The 21233-nt window shown below is 61.1% G+C and overlaps 1 protein-coding gene across 1 annotated transcript in view; it reads right to left on the bottom strand.

Moving 5' to 3' along the window:
- snapc2 (small nuclear RNA activating complex, polypeptide 2) overlaps positions 1 to 19759 on the bottom strand; it is a 95725-nt gene extending 75966 nt beyond the window's left edge. Inside the window, exon 1 of the mRNA XM_073050014.1 lies at positions 19617 to 19759. Coding sequence (XP_072906115.1) covers positions 19617 to 19759 — 143 coding nt within the window. The remainder of the gene's footprint in view (positions 1 to 19616) is intronic.
- Between the last annotated feature and the right edge of the window lie 1474 nt (positions 19760 to 21233).

The following is a 21233-nucleotide window of genomic DNA, read 5'->3' as shown; positions in this document are numbered from 1 at the left end:
CCACACCCACACCATCCCCTGCACCGGAGTGGTACCCACACACACCCTGTCCCCTACACCAGGAGTGGGGACCCACACCCATCCCCTACACCAGGAGTGGGACCCACACCACCATGTCCGCTATAACAGTAGTGGATCCCAGACCCACCCCATCCCCTACTCCAGGTCTGGGACCCACACCCACACCATCCCCTATACCTGGAGTGGGACCCAGACCACCCCATCCCCTACTCCAGGAGTGGGACCCACACCCACACCATCCCCTACACCAGGAGTGGGACACACACCCACCCCGTCCCCTACTCCAGAGTGGGACCCACACCCACACCATCCCCTACACCAGGAGTGGGACACACTCCCACACCATCCCCTACACCAGGAGTGGAACCAACACCCACACCATCCCCTACGCCAGAGTGGAACCCACACCCACACCATCCCCTATGCCAGGAGTGGAACGCACACCCACACCATCCCCTACGCCAGGAGTGGGACCCACACCCACACCATCCCCTACACCAGGAGTGGGAACCACACCCATACCATCCCCTACGCCAGGAGTGGGACTCACACCCACACCATCCCCTACACCAGGAGTGGGACCCACACCCACACCATCCCCTACGCCAGGAGTGGACCCCACACCCACACCATCCCCTACACCAGGCGTGGAACCCACACCCACACCATCCCCTACACCAGGAGTGGAACCCACACCACACCTTCCCCTACACCAGGAGTGGGATCCACACCACACCTTCCCCTACACCAGGAGTGGGACCCACTCCCACACCATCCCCTACACCAGGAGTGGGACCCAGACCCACACCATCCCCTACACCAGGAGTGGAACCCACACCCACACAATCCCCTACACCAGGAGTGGGACTCACAACATCCCCTATTCCAGGAGTGGAACCCACACCCACCCCATCCCCTACACCAGGAGTGGGATCCACACCCACACCTTCCCCTACACCAGGAGTGGGACCCACTCCCACACCATCCCCTACACCAGGAGTGGGACCCACACCCACACCATCCCCCTACACCAGGAGTGGAACCCACACCCACACAATCCCCTACACCAGGAGTGGGACTCCACAACATCCCCTACACCAGGAGTGGGACCCACACCCACAGCATCCCCTACACCAGGAGTGGGCCCCCCCCCCCTACATCATACCCTACACCAGGAGTGAGACCCACACCCACACCATCCTTTACACCAGGAGTGGGACCCACACCCACCCCGTCCCCTACACCAGGATTGGGACCCACTCCCACACCATCCCTTACACCAGGAGTGGGACCCACAACATCCCCTACACCAGGAGTGGGACCCAGACCCACACCATCCATTACACCAGGAGTGGGACCCACACCCACCCCGTCCCCTACACCAGGAGTGGGACACACACCCACACCATCCCCTGTGCCGGGAGTGGGACCCACACCCACACCATCCCCTACACCAGGAGTAGAACCCACACCCACACCGTACCCTACACCAGGAGTAGAACCCACATCCACCCCATCCCCTACACCAGGAGTAGAACCCACTCCCCACACCATCCCCTGCACCGGGAGTGGGTCCCACACACACCCTGTCCCCCTACTCCAGGACGGGACCCACACCCACACCATCCCCTACACCAGGAGTGGGACCCACACCCACCATGCCCCCTATAACAGTAGTGGAACCCAGACCCACCCCCGTCCCCTACACCAGGAGTGTGGACACACACCCACACCATCCCCTACACCAAGAGTGGGACCCATACCCACACCATCCCCTACACCAGGAGTGGAACCCACACCCACCCCACCATCCCCTACACCCGGAGTGGGACCCACACCCACACCATCCCCTACACCAGGAGTGGGACCCACACCCACACCATCCCCTACACCAGGAATGGGACCCACACCCACACCATCCCCTACACCAGGAGTGGGACCCACACCCACACCTTCCCCTACAGCAGGAGTGGGACCCACACCCACACCATCCCCTACACCAGGAGTGGGCCCCACCCCTACACCATACCCTAACACCAGGAGTGGGACCCACACCCACACCATCCTTTACACCAGGAGTGGTACCCACACCCACCCCGTCCCCTACACCAGGATTGGGAACCACACCCACACCATCCCTTACACCAGGAGTGGGACCCACAACATCCCCTACACCAGGAGTGGGACCCACACCCACACCATCCTTTACACCAGGAGTGGGACCCACAACCACCCCATCCCCTAGCCCCAGGAGTGGGACCCACACCCACACCATCCCCTGCACCAGGAGTGGGACCCACACCCACCCTGTCCCCTACAACAGGAGTGGGACCCACACGCACACCCATCCCCTACACCAGGAGTGGGACCCCACACCCACCCCATCCCCTACACCAGGAGTGGGACCCCACACCCACACATCCCCATCCACCAGGAGTGAGAGCCACAGCCACCCCGTCCCCCTACAACAGAAGTGGGACCCACACCCACACCATCCCCTACAACCAGGAGTGGATCCCACACCCACACCATCCCCTACACCAGGAGTGGGGGACCCACACCCACCATGTCCGCTATAACAGTATTGGATCCCAGACCCACCCCATCCCCTACAGCAGGAGTGGAACCCACACCCACACCATCCCCTACACCAGGAGTGGGACCCACACCCACCATGTCCGCTATAGACAGTAGTGGATCCCAGACCCACCCCATCCCCTACACCAGGAGTGGGACCCACACCCACACCATCCCCTACACCAGGAGTGGGACCCACACCCACCCCGTCCCCTACTCCAGGAGTGGGACCCACACCATCCCTTACACCAGGAGTGGGACGCACACCCACACCAGCCCCTACACCTGGAGTGGGACCCACACCCACACCATCCCCTACACCTGGAGTGGGACCCACACCCATACCATCCTTTACACCAGGAGTGGGACCAACACCCACCCCGTCCCCTATACCAGGGAGTGGGACCCACACCCACACCTTCCCCTACAGCAGGAGTGGGACCCACACCCACACCATCCCCTACACCAGGAGTGGGCCCCACCCCTACACCATACCCTACACCAGGAGTGGGACCCACACCCACACCATCCTTTACACCAGGAGTGGTACCCACACCCACCCCGTCCCCTACACCAGGATTGGGAACCACACCCACACCATCCCTTACACCAGGAGTGGGGACCCACAACATCCCCTACACCAGGAGTGGGGACCCACACCCACACCATCCTTTACACCAGGAGTGGGACCCACAACCACCCCATCCCCTACACCAGGAGTGGGACCCACACCCACACCATCCCCTGCACCAGGAGTGGGACCACACCCACCCCGTCCCCTACAACAGGAGTGGGACCCACACGCACACCCATCCCCTACACCAGGAGTGGGACCCACACCCACCCCATCCCCTACACAAGGAGTGGGACCCACACCCACACCATCCCCTCCACCAGGAGTGAGAGCCACAGCCACCCCGTCCCCTACAACAGAAGTGGGACCCCACACCCACACCATCCCCTACACCAGGAGTGGATCCCACACCCCACACCATCCCCTACACCAGGAGTGGGACCCACACCCACCATGTCCGCTATAACAGTATTGGATCCCAGACCCACCCCATCCCCTACAGCTGGAGTGGAACCCACACCCACACCATCCCCTACACCAGGAGTGGGACCCACACCCACCATGTCCGCTATAACAGTAGTGGATCCCAGACCCACCCCATCCCCTACACCAGGAGTGGGACCCACACCAACACCATCCCCTACACCAGGAGTGGGACCCACCACCCCAACCCCGTCCCCTACTCCAGGAGTGGGACCCACACCATCCCTTACACCAGGAGTGGGACGCACACCCACACCCAGCCCCTACACCAGGAGTGGGAACCACACCCACACCATCCCCTACACCTGGAGTGGGACCCACACCCATACCATCCTTTACACCAGGAGTGGGGACCAACACCCACCCCGTCCCCTATACCAGGAGTGGGACCCACACCCAAACCTTCCCATACACCAGGAATGGGACCCACACCCACCCCCGTCCCCTACACCAGGAGTGGGACCCACACACAACCTGTCCCCTACTCCAGGAGTGGGACCCACACCAACCCCTACACCAGGAGTGGGACCCACACCCACCATGTCCCCTATAACTGTAGTGGGACCACACCACCCACACCATCCCCTACACAGGTGTGGGACCCACACCCAACCCCGTCCCTAACACCAGTAGTGGGACCCACACCCACACCTTCCCCTACACCGGGAGTGGGTCCCACACCATCCCCTACACCAGGAGTGGGACCCACACCCACACCATCCCCTACATCAGGAGTGGGACCCACACCCACACCATCCCCTGCACCAGGAGTGGTACCCACACCATCCCCTCCACCGTGAGTGGAACACACACACAAAACCATCCGCTACACCAGGAGTGGGACCCAAAACTTCCCCTACACCACGAGTAGAACCCAATCCCTCACCATCCCCTGTGCCGGGAGTGGGACCCGCACCCACACCATCCCCTACACCCAGAGTAGAACCCACACCCACACCGTCCCCTACACCAGGAGTAGAACCCACACCCACCCCATCCCCTACACCAGGAGTAGAACCCACACCCACACCATCCCCTACACCAGGAGTGGGACCCACACCCACCATGGCCCCTATAACAGTAGTGGAACCCAGACCAACCCCATCCCCTACTCCAGGAGTGGGACCCACACCCACACCATCCCCTACACCAGGAGTGGAACCCACACCCACCCCGTCCCCTACACCAGGAGTGGGACACACACCCACACCCATCCCCTACACCAGGAGTGGGACCCACACCCACACCATCCCCTACAGCAGGAGTGGGACCCACCCCATCCCCTACACCAGGAGTGGGACCCACACCCACACCATTCCCTACACCAGGAGTGGGACCCACACCCACCCTGTCCCCTACACCAGGAGTGGGACCGACAACATCCCCTACTCCACGAGTGGGACCCACACCCACACCATCCCCTACACCAGGAGTGGGTCCCACACCCACAACATCCCCTACACCAGGAGTGTGACCCACACCCACACCATCCTTTACACCAGGAGTGGGACCCACACCCACCCCATCCCCTACTCCAGGAGTGGGACCCACACCCAACACCATCCCCTCCCCCAGGAGTGGGACCCACACCCAACCCGTCCCCTACAACAGGAGTGGGACCCACACGCACACCATCCCCTACACCAGGAGTGGGACCCACACCCACCCCATCCCCTACACCAGGAGTGGGACCTACACCCACACCTTCCCCTCCACCAGGAGTGGGAGCCACACCCACCCCGTCCCCTACAACAGGAGTGGGACCCACACGCACACCATCCCCTACACCAGGAGTGGGACCCACACCCACCCCATCCCCTACACCAGGAGTGGATCCCACACCCACACCATCCCCTACACCAGGAGTGGGACCCACACCCACCATGTCCGCTATAACAGTAGTGGATCCCAGACCCACCCCATCCCCTACAGCAGGAGTGGAACCCACACCCACACCATCCCCTGCACCGGAGTGGTACCCACACACACCCTGTCCCCTACTCCAGGAGTGGGACCCACCCCATCCCCTACTCCAGGAGTGGATCCCACACCCACACCATCCCCTACACCAGGAGTGGGACCCACACCCACCATGTCCGCTATAACAGTAGTGGATCCCAGACCCACCCCATCCCCTACTCCAGGTCTGGGACCCACACCCACACCATCCCCTATACCTGGAGTGGGACCCAGACCCACCCCCATCCCCTACTCCAGGAGTGGGACCCACACCCACACCATCCCCTACACCAGGAGTGGGACACACACCCACCCCGTCCCCTACTCCAGGAGTGGGACCCACACCCACACCATCCCCTACACCAGGAGTGGGACACACACCCACACCTTCCCATACACCAGGAGTGGGACCCACACCCACACCATCCCCTACACCAGGAGTGGGACACACACCCACACCTTCCCCTACACCAGGAGTGGAACCAACACCCACACCATCCCCTACGCCAGGAGTGGAACCCACACCCACACCATCCCCTATGCCAGGAGTGGAACGCACACCCACACCATCCCCTACGCCAGGAGTGGGACCCACACCCACACCATCCCCTACACCAGGAGTGGGAACCACACCCATACCATCCCCTACGCCAGGAGTGGGACTCACACCCACACCATCCCCTACACCAGGAGTGGGACCCACACCCACACCATCCCCTACGCCAGGAGTGGGACCCACACCCACACCATCCCCTACACCAGGCGTGGAACCCACACCCACACCATCCCCTACACCAGGAGTGGAACCCACACCCACACCTTCCCCTACACCAGGAGTGGGATCCACACCCACACCTTCCCCTACACCAGGAGTGGGACCCACACCCACACCATCCCCTACACCAGGAGTGGGACCCACACCCACACCATCCCCTACACCAGGAGTGGAACCCACACCCACACAATCCCCTACACCAGGAGTGGGACTCACAACATCCCCTATTCCAGGAGTGGAACCCACACCCACCCCATCCCCTACACCAGGAGTGGGACCCACACCCACACCTTCCGCTACAGCAGGAGTGGGACCCACACCCACACCATCCCCTACACCAGGAGTGGGCCCCCCCCTACACCATACCCTACACCAGGAGTTGGACCCACACCCACCCCATCCCCTACACCAGGAGTAGAACCCACTCCCACACCATCCCCTGCACCGGAGTGGGTCCCACACACACCCTGTCCCCTACTCCAGGAGTGGGACCCACACCCACACCATCCCCTACACCAGGAGTGGGACCCACACCCACCATGGCCCCTATAACAGTAGTGGAACCCAGACCCTCCCCATCCCCTACTCCAGGAGTGGGACCCACACCCACCCCGTCCCCTACTCCAGGAGTGGGACCCACACCATCCCTTACACCAGGAGTGGGACGCACACCCACACCAGCCCCTACACCAGGAGTGGGACCCACACCCACACCATCCCCTACACCTGGAGTGGGACCCACACCCATACCATCCTTTACACCAGGAGTGGGACCAACACCCACCCCGTCCCCTATACCAGGAGTGGGACCCACACCCACACCTTCCCCTACAGCAGGAGTGGGACCCACACCCACACCATCCCCTACACCAGGAGTGGGCCCCACCCCTACACCATACCCTACACCAGGAGTGGGACCCACACCCACACCATCCTTTACACCAGGAGTGGTACCCACACCCACCCCGTCCCCTACACCAGGATTGGGAACCACACCCACACCATCCCTTACACCAGGAGTGGGACCCACAACATCCCCTACACCAGGAGTGGGACCCACACCCACACCATCCTTTACACCAGGAGTGGGACCCACAACCACCCCATCCCCTACACCAGGAGTGGGACCCACACCCACACCATCCCCTGCACCAGGAGTGGGACCCACACCCACCCCGTCCCCTACAACAGGAGTGGGACCCACACGCACACCATCCCCTACACCAGGAGTGGGACCCACACCCACCCCATCCCCTACACCAGGAGTGGGACCCACACCCACACCATCCCCTCCACCAGGAGTGAGAGCCACAGCCACCCCGTCCCCTACAACAGAAGTGGGACCCACACCCACACCATCCCCTACACCAGGAGTGGATCCCACACCCACACCATCCCCTACACCAGGAGTGGGACCCACACCCACCATGTCCGCTATAACAGTATTGGATCCCAGACCCACCCCATCCCCTACAGCAGGAGTGGAACCCACACCCACACCATCCCCTACACCAGGAGTGGGACCCACACCCACCATGTCCGCTATAACAGTAGTGGATCCCAGACCCACCCCATCCCCTACACCAGGAGTGGGACCCACACCCACACCATCCCCTACACCAGGAGTGGGACCCACACCCACCCCGTCCCCTACTCCAGGAGTGGGACCCACACCATCCCTTACACCAGGAGTGGGACGCACACCCACACCAGCCCCTACACCAGGAGTGGGACCCACACCCACACCATCCCCTACACCTGGAGTGGGACCCACACCCATACCATCCTTTACACCAGGAGTGGGACCAACACCCACCCCGTCCCCTATACCAGGAGTGGGACCCACACCCAAACCTTCCCATACACCAGGAATGGGACCCACACCCACCCCGTCCCCTACACCAGGAGTGGGACCCACACACAACCTGTCCCCTACTCCAGGAGTGGGACCCACACCAACCCCTACACCAGGAGTGGGACCCACACCCACCATGTCCCCTATAACTGTAGTGGGACCCACACCCACACCATCCCCTACACCAGGTGTGGGACCCACACCCAACCCGTCCCTAACACCAGTAGTGGGACCCACACCCACACCTTCCCCTACACCGGGAGTGGGTCCCACACCATCCCCTACACCAGGAGTGGGACCCACACCCACACCATCCCCTACATCAGGAGTGGGACCCACACCCACACCATCCCCTGCACCAGGAGTGGTACCCACACCATCCCCTCCACCGTGAGTGGAACACACACACAAAACCATCCGCTACACCAGGAGTGGGACCCAAAACTTCCCCTACACCACGAGTAGAACCCAATCCCTCACCATCCCCTGTGCCGGGAGTGGGACCCGCACCCACACCATCCCCTACACCCAGAGTAGAACCCACACCCACACCGTCCCCTACACCAGGAGTAGAACCCACACCCACCCCATCCCCTACACCAGGAGTAGAACCCACACCCACACCATCCCCTACACCAGGAGTGGGACCCACACCCACCATGGCCCCTATAACAGTAGTGGAACCCAGACCAACCCCATCCCCTACTCCAGGAGTGGGACCCACACCCACACCATCCCCTACACCAGGAGTGGAACCCACACCCACCCCGTCCCCTACACCAGGAGTGGGACACACACCCACACCATCCCCTACACCAGGAGTGGGACCCACACCCACACCATCCCCTACAGCAGGAGTGGGACCCACCCCATCCCCTACACCAGGAGTGGGACCCACACCCACACCATTCCCTACACCAGGAGTGGGACCCACACCCACCCTGTCCCCTACACCAGGAGTGGGACCGACAACATCCCCTACTCCACGAGTGGGACCCACACCCACACCATCCCCTACACCAGGAGTGGGTCCCACACCCACAACATCCCCTACACCAGGAGTGTGACCCACACCCACACCATCCTTTACACCAGGAGTGGGACCCACACCCACCCCATCCCCTACTCCAGGAGTGGGACCCACACCCACACCATCCCCTCCCCCAGGAGTGGGACCCACACCCAACCCGTCCCCTACAACAGGAGTGGGACCCACACGCACACCATCCCCTACACCAGGAGTGGGACCCACACCCACCCCATCCCCTACACCAGGAGTGGGACCTACACCCACACCTTCCCCTCCACCAGGAGTGGGAGCCACACCCACCCCGTCCCCTACAACAGGAGTGGGACCCACACGCACACCATCCCCTACACCAGGAGTGGGACCCACACCCACCCCATCCCCTACACCAGGAGTGGATCCCACACCCACACCATCCCCTACACCAGGAGTGGGACCCACACCCACCATGTCCGCTATAACAGTAGTGGATCCCAGACCCACCCCATCCCCTACAGCAGGAGTGGAACCCACACCCACACCATCCCCTGCACCGGAGTGGTACCCACACACACCCTGTCCCCTACTCCAGGAGTGGGACCCACCCCATCCCCTACTCCAGGAGTGGATCCCACACCCACACCATCCCCTACACCAGGAGTGGGACCCACACCCACCATGTCCGCTATAACAGTAGTGGATCCCAGACCCACCCCATCCCCTACTCCAGGTCTGGGACCCACACCCACACCATCCCCTATACCTGGAGTGGGACCCAGACCCACCCCATCCCCTACTCCAGGAGTGGGACCCACACCCACACCATCCCCTACACCAGGAGTGGGACACACACCCACCCCGTCCCCTACTCCAGGAGTGGGACCCACACCCACACCATCCCCTACACCAGGAGTGGGACACACACCCACACCTTCCCATACACCAGGAGTGGGACCCACACCCACACCATCCCCTACACCAGGAGTGGGACACACACCCACACCTTCCCCTACACCAGGAGTGGAACCAACACCCACACCATCCCCTACGCCAGGAGTGGAACCCACACCCACACCATCCCCTATGCCAGGAGTGGAACGCACACCCACACCATCCCCTACGCCAGGAGTGGGACCCACACCCACACCATCCCCTACACCAGGAGTGGGAACCACACCCATACCATCCCCTACGCCAGGAGTGGGACTCACACCCACACCATCCCCTACACCAGGAGTGGGACCCACACCCACACCATCCCCTACGCCAGGAGTGGGACCCACACCCACACCATCCCCTACACCAGGCGTGGAACCCACACCCACACCATCCCCTACACCAGGAGTGGAACCCACACCCACACCTTCCCCTACACCAGGAGTGGGATCCACACCCACACCTTCCCCTACACCAGGAGTGGGACCCACACCCACACCATCCCCTACACCAGGAGTGGGACCCACACCCACACCATCCCCTACACCAGGAGTGGAACCCACACCCACACAATCCCCTACACCAGGAGTGGGACTCACAACATCCCCTATTCCAGGAGTGGAACCCACACCCACCCCATCCCCTACACCAGGAGTGGGACCCACACCCACACCTTCCGCTACAGCAGGAGTGGGACCCACACCCACACCATCCCCTACACCAGGAGTGGGCCCCCCCCTACACCATACCCTACACCAGGAGTTGGACCCACACCCACACCATCCTTTACACCAGGAGTGGGATCCACACCCACCCCGTCCCCTACACCAGGATTGGGACCCACTCCCACACCATCCCTTACACCAGGAGTGGGACCCACAACATCCCCTACACCAGGAGTGGGACCCAGACCCACACCATCCTTTACACCAGGAGTGGGACCCACACCCACCCCGTCCCCTACACCAGGAGTGGGACACACACCCACACCATCCCCTGTGCCGGGAGTGGGACCCACACCCACACCATCCCCTACACCAGGAGTAGAACCCACACCCACACCGTCCCCTACTCCAGGAGTGGGACCCACACCCACACCATCCCCTACACCAGGAGTGGGACCCACACCCACCATGGCCCCTATAACAGTAGTGGAACCCAGACCCACCCCATCACCTACTCCAGGAGTGGGACCCACACCCACACCATCCCCTACACCAGGAGTGGGACCCAAACCCACCCCGTCCCCTACACCAGGAGTGTGACACACACCCTCACCATCCCCTACACCAGGAGTGGGACCCACACCCACACCATCCCCTACACCAGGAGTGGGACCCACACCGACACCATCCTTTACACCAGGAGTGGGACCCACACCCACCCCATCCCCTACACCAGGAGTGGGACCCACACCCACACCATCCCCTCCACCAGGAGTGGGACCCACACCCACCCCGTCCCCTACAACAGGAGTGGGACCCACACGCACACCATCCCCTACACCAGGAGTGGGACCCACACCCACACCATCCCCTCCACCAGGAGTGGGACCCACACCCACCCCGTCCCCTACAACAGGAGTGGGACCCACACGCACACCATCCCCTACAACAGAAGTGGGACCCACACCCACACCATCCCCTACACCAGGAGTGGATCCCACAACCACACCATCCCCTACACCAGGAGTGGGACCCACACCCCACCATGTCCTCTATAACAGTAGTGGATCCCAGACCCACCACATCCCCTACACCAGGAGTGGGACCCACACCCACACCATCCCCTACACCAGGAGTGGGACCCACACCCACCCCGTCCCCTACTCCAGGAGTGGGTCCCACACCCACACCATCCCCTACACCTGGAGTGGGACCCACACCCACACCATCCCCTCCACCAAGAGTGGAACACACACACAAAACCATCCGCTACACCAGGAGTGGGACCCAAAACTTCCCCTACACCACGAGTAGAACCCAATCCCTCACCATCCCCTGTGCCGGGAGTAGAACCCTCAACCACACCATCCCCTACACCAGGAGTAGAACCCTCACCCACACCGTCCCCTACACCAGGAGTAGAACCCACACCCACCCCATCCCCTACACCAGGAGTAGAACCCACACCCACCCCATCCCCTGCACCGGAGTGGGTCCCTCACACACCCTGTCCCCTACTCCAGGAGTGGGACCCACACCCACACCATCCCCTACACCAGGAGTGGAACCCACACCCACCCCGTCCCCTACACCAGGAGTGGGACACACACCCACACCATCCCCTACACCAGGAGTGGGACCCACACCCACACCATCCCCTACACCAGGAGTGGGACCCACCCCATCCCCTACACCAGGAGTGGGACCCACACCCACACCATCCCCTACACCAGGAGTGGGACCCACACCCACCCTGTCCCCTACACCAGGAGTGGGACCGACAACATCCCCTACTCCACGAGTGGGACCCACACCCACACCATCCCCTACACCAGGAGTGGGTCCCACACCCACAACATCCCCTACACCAGGAGTGGGACCCACACCCACACCATCCTTTACACCAGGAGTGGGACCCACACCCACCCCATCCCCTACACCAGGAGTGGGACCCACACCCACACCATCCCCTCCACCAGGAGTGGGACCCACACCCACCCTGTCCCCTACAACAGGAGTGGGACCCACACGCACACCATCCCCTACACCAGGAGTGGGACCCACACCCACCCCATCCCCTACACCAGGAGTGGGACCCACACCCACACCATCCCCTCCACCAGGAGTGGGAGCCACACCCATCCCGTCCCCTACAACAGGAGTGGGACCCACACGCACACCATCCCCTACACCAGGAGTGGGACCCACACCCACCCCCATCCCCTACACCAGGAGTGGATCCCACACCCACACCATCCCCTACACCAGGAGTGGGACCCACACCCACCATGTCCGCTATAACAGTAGTGGATCCCAGACCCACCCCATCCCCTACAGCAGGAGTGGAACCCACACCCACACCATCCCCTACACCAGGAGTGGGACCCACACCCACACCATCCCCTACACCAGGAGTGGGACCCACTCCCACCCCGTCCCCTACTCCAGGAGTAGATCCCACACCCACCCCATCCCCTACATCAGGAGTAGAACCCACACCCACACCATCCCCTGCACCGGAGTGGTACCCACACACACCCTGTCCCCTACTCCAGGAGTGCGACCCACACCATCCCCTACACCAGGAGTGGGACCCACACCCACCATGTCCGCTATAACAGTAGTGGATCCCAGACCCACCCCATCCCCTACTCCAGGTCTGGGACCCACACCCACACCATCCCCTATACCTGGAGTGGGACCCAGACCCACCCCATCCCCTACTCCAGGAGTGGGACCCACACCCACACCATCCCCTACACCAGGAGTGGGACACACACCCACACCATCCCCTAGACCAGGAGTGGAACCCACACCCACACCTTCCCCTACACCAGGAGTGGGACACACACACACACCTTCCCCTACACCAGGAGTGGAACCAACACCCACACCATCCCCTACACCAGGAGTGGGACCCACACCCATACCATCCCCTACACCAGGAGTGGGACACACACCCACACCATCCCCTAGACCAGGAGTGGAACCCACACCCACACCTTCCCCTACACCAGGAGTGGAACGCACACCCACACCATCCCCTACGCCAGGAGTGGGACCCACACCCACACCATCCCCTACACCAGGAGTGGGACCCACACCCATACCATCCCCTACGCCAGGAGTGGGACTCACACCCACACCATCCCCTACACCAGGAGTGGGACCCACACCCACACCTTCCCCTACGCCAGGAGTGGGACCCACACCCACACCATCCCCTACACCAGGAGTGAGATCCACACCCACACCTTCCCCTACACCAGGAGTGGGATCCACACCCACACCTTCCCCTACACCAGGAGTGGGACCCACACCCACACCATCCCCTACACCAGGAGTGGGACCCACACCCACACCATCCCCTACACCAGGAGTGGAACCAACACCCACACAATCCCCTACACCAGGAGTGGGACTCACAACATCCCCTATACCAGGAGTGGAACCCACACCCACACCATCCCCTACACCAGGAGTAGAACCCTCACCCACACCATCTCCGGCACCGGGAGTGGGACCCACACCCACACCATCCCCTACACTAGGAGTGGAACCCACACCCACCCCATCCCCTACACCAGGAGTGGGACCCACACCCACAGCTTCCGCTACAGCAGGAGTGGGACCCACACCCACACCATCCCCTACACCAGGAGTGGGCCCCCCCCTACACCATACCCTACACCAGGAGTGGGACCCACACCCACACCATCCTTTACACCAGGAGTGGGACCCACACCCACCCCGTCCCCTACACCAGGATTGGGACCCACTCCCACACCATCCCTTACACCAGGAGTGGGACCCACAACATCCCCTACACCAGGAGTGGGACCCAGACCCACACCATCCTTTACACCAGGAGTGGGACCCACACCCACCCCATCCCCTACACCAGGAGTGGGACCCACACCCACCCCGTCCCCTACACCAGGAGTGGGACACACACCCACACCATCCCCTGTGCCGGGAGTGGGACCCACACCCACACCATCCCCTACACCAGGAGTAGAACCCACACCCACACCGTCCCCTACACCAGGAGTAGAACCCACACCCACCCCATCCCCTACACCAGGAGTAGAACCCACTCCCACACCATCCCCTGCACCGGAGTGGGTCCCACACACACCCTGTCCCCTACTCCAGGAGTGGGACCCACACCCACACCATCCCCTACACCAGGAGTGGGACCCACACCCACCATGGCCCCTATAACAGTAGTGGAACCCAGACCCTCCCCATCCCCTACTCCAGGAGTGGGACCCACACCCACACCATCCCCTACACCAGGAGTGGGACCCACACCCACCCCGTCCCCTACACCAGGAGTGTGACACACACCCACACCATCCCCTACACCAGGAGTGGGACCCACAACCACACCATCCCCTACACCAGGAGTGGGACCCACACAGACACCATCCTTTACACCAGGAGTGGGACCCACACCCACCCCATCCCCTACACCAGGAGTGGGACCCACACCCACACCATCCCCTCCACCAGGAGTGGGACCCACACCCACCCCGTCCCCTACAACAGGAGTGGGACCCACACGCACACCATCCCCTACACCAGGCGTGGAACCCACACCCACACCATCCCCTACACCAGGAGTGGAACCCACACCCACACCTTCCCCTACACCAGGAGTGGGATCCACACCCACACCTTCCCCTACACCAGGAGTGGGACCCACACCCACACCATCCCCTACACCAGGAGTGGGACCCACACCCACACCATCCCCTACACCAGGAGTGGAACCCACACCCACACAATCCCCTACACCAGGAGTGGGACTCACAACATCCCCTATACCAGGAGTGGAACCCACACCCACACCATCCCCTACACCAGGAGTAGAACCCTCACCCACACCATCTCCGGCACCGGGAGTTGGTCCCACACCCACACCATCCCCTACACTAGGAGTGGAACCCACACCCACCCCATCCCCTACACCAGGAGTGGGACCCACACCCACACCTTCCGCTACAGCAGGAGTGGGACCCACACCCACACCATCCTTTACACCAGGAGTGGGACCCACACCCACCCCGTCCCCTACACCAGGATTGGGACCCACTCCCACACCATCCCTTACACCAGGAGTGGGACCCACAACATCCCCTACACCAGGAGTGGGACCCAGACCCACACCATCCTTTACACCAGGAGTGGGACCCACACCCACCCCATCCCCTACACCAGGAGTGGGACCCACACCCACCCCGTCCCCTACACCAGGAGTGGGACACACACCCACACCATCCCCTGTGCCGGGAGTGGGACCCACACCCACACCATCCCCTACACCAGGAGTAGAACCCACACCCACACCGTCCCCTACACCAGGAGTAGAACCCACACCCACCCCATCCCCTACACCAGGAGTAGAACCCACTCCCACACCATCCCCTGCACCGGAGTGGGTCCCACACACACCCTGTCCCCTACTCCAGGAGTGGGACCCACACCCACACCATCCCCTACACCAGGAGTGGGACCCACACCCACCATGGCCCCTATAACAGTAGTGGAACCCAGACCCTCCCCATCCCCTACTCCAGGAGTGGGACCCACACCCACACCATCCCCTACACCAGGAGTGGGACCCACACCCACCCCGTCCCCTACACCAGGAGTGGGACCCACACCCACACCATCCCCTACACCAGGAGTGGGACCCACACCCACCATGACCCCTATAACAGTAGTGGAACCCAGACCCACCCCATCCCCTACTCCAGGAGAGGGACCCACCCGCACACCATCCCCTACACCAGGAGTGGGACCCACACCCACCCCGTCCCCTACACCAGGAGTGGGACACACACCCACACCATCCCCTACACCAGGAGTGGGACCCACACCCACACCATCCCCTACACCAGGAGTGGGACCCACCCCATCCCCTCCACCAGGAGTGGGACCCACACCCACCCCGTCCCCTACAACAGGAGTGGGACCCACACGCACACCATCCCCTACACCAGGAGTGGGACCCACACCCACCCCATCCCCTACACCAGGATTGGGACCCCGGACCCACACCCACACCATCCCCTCCACCAGGAGTGGGAGCCACAGCCACCCCATCCCCTACAACAGAAGTGGGACCCACACCCACACCATCCCCTACACCAGGAGTGGATCCCACACCCACACCATCCCCTACACCAGGAGTGGGACCCACACCCACCATGTCCTCTATAACAGTAGTGGATCCCAGACCCACCCCATCCCCTACACCAGGAGTGGGACCCACACCCACACCATCCCCTACACCAGGAGTGGGACCCACACCCACCCCGTCCCCTACTCCAGGAGTGGGACCCACACCATCCCTTACACCAGGAGTGGGACGCACACCCACACCAGCCCCTACACCAGGAGTGGGACCCACACCCACACCATCCCCTACACCTGGAGTGGGACCCACACCCATACCATCCTTTACACCAGGAGTGGGACCCACACCCACCCCGTCCCCTACACCAGGAGTGGGACCCACACCCAAACCTTCCCATACACCAGGAATTGGACCCACACCCACCCCGTCCCCTACACCAGGAGTGGGACCCACACACAACCTGTCCCCTACTCCAGGAGTGGGACCCACACCAACCCCTACACCAGGAGTGGGACCCACACCCACCATGTCCCCTATAACTGTAGTGGAACCCAGACCCACCCCATCCCCTACTCCAGGAGTGGGACCCACACCCACACCATCCCCTACACCAGGTGTGGGACCCACACCCAACCCGTCCCTAACACCAGTAGTGGGACCCACACCCACACCTTCCCCTACACCGGGAGTGGGTCCCACACCATCCCCTACACCAGGAGTGGGACCCACACCCACACCATCCCCTACACCAGGAGTGGGACCCACACCCACACCATCCCCTGCACCAGGAGTGGTACCCACACCATCCCCTCCACCAGGAGTGGAACACACACACAAAACCATCCGCTACACCAGGAGTGGGACCCAAAACTTCCCCTACACCAAGAGTAGAACCCAATCCCTCACCATCCCCTGTGCCGGGAGTGGGACCCACACCCACACCATCCCCTACACCAGGAGTAGAACCCATACCCACACCGTCCCCTACACTAGGAGTAGAACCCACACCCACCCCATCCCCTACACCAGGAGTAGAACCCACACCCACACCATCCCCTACACCGGAGTGGGTCCCACACACACCCTGTCCCCTACTCCAGGAGTGGGACCCACACCCACACCATCCCCTACACCAGGAGTGGGACCCACACCCACCATGACCCCTATAACAGTAGTGGAACCCAGACCCACCCCATCCCCTACTCCAGGAGTGGGACCCACCCCCACACCATCCCCTACACCAGGAGTGGGACCCACTCCCACCCCGTCCCCTACACCAGGAGTGGGACACACACCCACACCATCCCCTACACCAGGAGTGGGACCCACCCCATCCCCTACACCAGGAGTGGGACCCACACCCACACCATCCCCTACACCAGGAGTGGGACCCACACCCACCCTGTCCCCTACACCAGGAGTGGGACCGACAACATCCCCTACTCCACGAGTGGGACCCACACCCACACCATCCCCTACACCAGGATTGGGTCCCACACCCACAACATCCCCTACACCAGGAGTGGGACCCACACCCACCCCGTCCCCTACACCAGGAGTGGAACCCACACCCACACCATCCCCTACACCAGGAGTGGGACCCACACCCACACCATCCCCTACACCTGGAGTGGGTCCCACACCCACATCATCCCCTACACCAGGAGTGGCACCCACACCCACACCGTCCCCTACACCAGGAGTGGGACCCACACCCACCCCGTCCCCTACACCAGGAGTGGGACCCACACCCACACTGTCCCCTACACCTGGAGTGGGACCCACACCATCCCCTACACCATGAGTGGGACCCACACCCACACCATCCCCTACACCAGGAGTAGAACCCACACCCACCCCGTCCCCTACACCAGGAGTGGGACCCACACCATCCCCTACACCAGGAGTGGAACCCACACCCGCCCCGTCCCCTACACCAGGAGTGGGACCCACACCCACCACATTTTCTGCACCAGAAGGGGGACCTACACCCACACTGTCTCCTATTGAAGGAGTGGGACCTACCCCCTCACTGTCCTTGTTCCCTACATGAGGAGTAGGACTCTCACTATCTTGAGATGGTTATGTTGGTCAGAGGGTTTCTGGGACTCTGTGAGACAGGGCATACCAGGGTAATGAGTGTGCTTGGAAAGATTTTATTGATTTGATCTCAGTTCCAGATCAGAAACAGTTGAGAACCTGCTTGGTGTGCTGTTGCAGTGATTCCAGGCCAGAGTTTGTGAGTCCAGTCTAAGGCCATCTGTGCTTTTACTCATGCTGACCAGAACAGTTACATTTCCCTTTAACTGCTAGTTCATATCTGCCCAGTCCATCACATTCCCTCTGTGCCTCCGACTGAAAATGGCCACCCATCCCATAGGTTCACCTCAGACATTTCTCCCATGTATCTCTGCCTCTTGTCGAATCTACCACTGACAAAATCCTGGTTTTGGCCCAGAATCCCCCTCCCATCTAGAGGTACCTCCTTCCCCGGCTACAGATCTTGCTGGCGGTTGGTGTTCTGTTCTCCCAAGCCATTGTCCTCCTCGTGGCTGAGTCCCAGGTGATGCAGATGGGTGTCCAGCCCACTGTACCTATGGACACCCAGAATTCTACCCACCTCTCAGCCTGGAGTAGTTTTAGGTGTTCTCTTGCAACTTCCAGGGGGATCTGGTTCTGGTGAGCACTGGTCGCATAGAAGAAGACAGACGTGATCTTGTCAGAGTCCGGCAGCAGCTTCGTACGCAGAGTGAAGTCTCGCATTCTCATAGAAACACAAAATGCTGGCAGAACTCAGCAGGCCAGACAGCATCTATGGGAGGAGGTAGTGATGACGTTTCGGGCCGAAACCCTTCATCAGGAGTGAAGTAACATGGGATGGTCGAGGGGGGGATAAGAAATGGGGGGAGGGATGAAGTAGAGAGCTGGGAAGCGATAGGCTGAAGGGAAATGGTCTAGGGGAAGGTGGAGAATTCTCATAGGTTGCTTGGGCTTGATGATGACATGGGCATTGTCATTGTCTGAGAAGAGCAAGGTCTGAAACAGGAGACCTGTATGGAAAACGATGAGGCAGTTCATCAATGGGTTAGTGTCAGACATCAGAAAATGCTGGGACATTAAACCGTTAATTCAACCCCTTGTGCCTGTGCTATCTCTTCCCAAGAGATATCCATTTCCTACTCCCTGCTCCTAGTTGTGCCACGGGAGAATCAGCAGATGCTGGAAATCCAGAGCAACACACACAGAATGGTGAGGGAACTCAGTGGGTCAGGCAGAATCTGAAAGAGTCGACAGTTTGGGCTGAGGACCCTTCGTCAGTCCTGACTTGCTGAGTTGCTCTTCCATTTTGTGCGTGTTGCTTCGACATGTATCATCAGCTTCCCTTCTCCTCTCCAGTTTGCTCCCACTACCTGTTACATTACAGCTCACAGCCCAGTACAAAATTTAGTCCTATGCCCCCATCTAAAACCTGCTTCTTTCTGTTATTTATCTTCCCATCACTCACTAACATCACGACACTGCACGTCAGTGGGATATGGGAAGAAACGGGAATCACACACAGTCTCATGGAGAAAGTGAAAACTCCACAAACCGACGGTGGCCCAGTTCATGATTGTGTTTAGACAATCATCAGAGTGGAGAAGAAACTTGATCGTGAACTTGACCTTGGATGATTGTTGGTGCCAGATGGTGCGGCTAAAAGTATCTCAGAAACTGCTGACCCCCGGGGCTTTTGCGCACAGTAGTGTTTACAGAGAACGATGCGAGAAACAAAAGAAAACATAGTGAGCCACAGGTCTGTGGGCGAAAACAACTTGTTAGTGAGAGATCTCAGAGGAGGATAGCCAGGCTGATTCAAACTGACAGGAAGGTGACAGTAATTCAAATAACCACACGTTACAACAGTGGTGTGTGAAGCATCTCTGATGATCAACACGACAAACCTTGAAATGCATGCACTTACAGCAGCAGAAGACCACAAACGTACACTCAGTGACAGCTTTTATTATGTATAGGAGTTACCCAGTGGCCACTGAGTGTATGTATTGCCAAAGGCCTTTGGCACTCTCCTACCCCTCATTGCACTGAACTACAGCTTTGCACTCCAAGATTTCCCTGTTTATTAACATTCCTCAGTGTAAACGTCAAAGTGAAGTTCATTGTCACATGCACAAGTGCAATGTAAAACTTCCTTGCTGCAGCATTGCAGGCACATACAGAAATAACAAATAAGCAG

The sequence above is a fragment of the Hemitrygon akajei genome, chromosome 6 (genome assembly GCF_048418815.1).
Source record: "Hemitrygon akajei chromosome 6, sHemAka1.3, whole genome shotgun sequence".
Classification (NCBI taxonomy): domain Eukaryota; kingdom Metazoa; phylum Chordata; class Chondrichthyes; order Myliobatiformes; family Dasyatidae; genus Hemitrygon; species Hemitrygon akajei.
The sequence above is the reverse complement of the archived record's forward strand: the minus strand, read 5'-3'. Positions and strand labels throughout refer to the sequence as shown.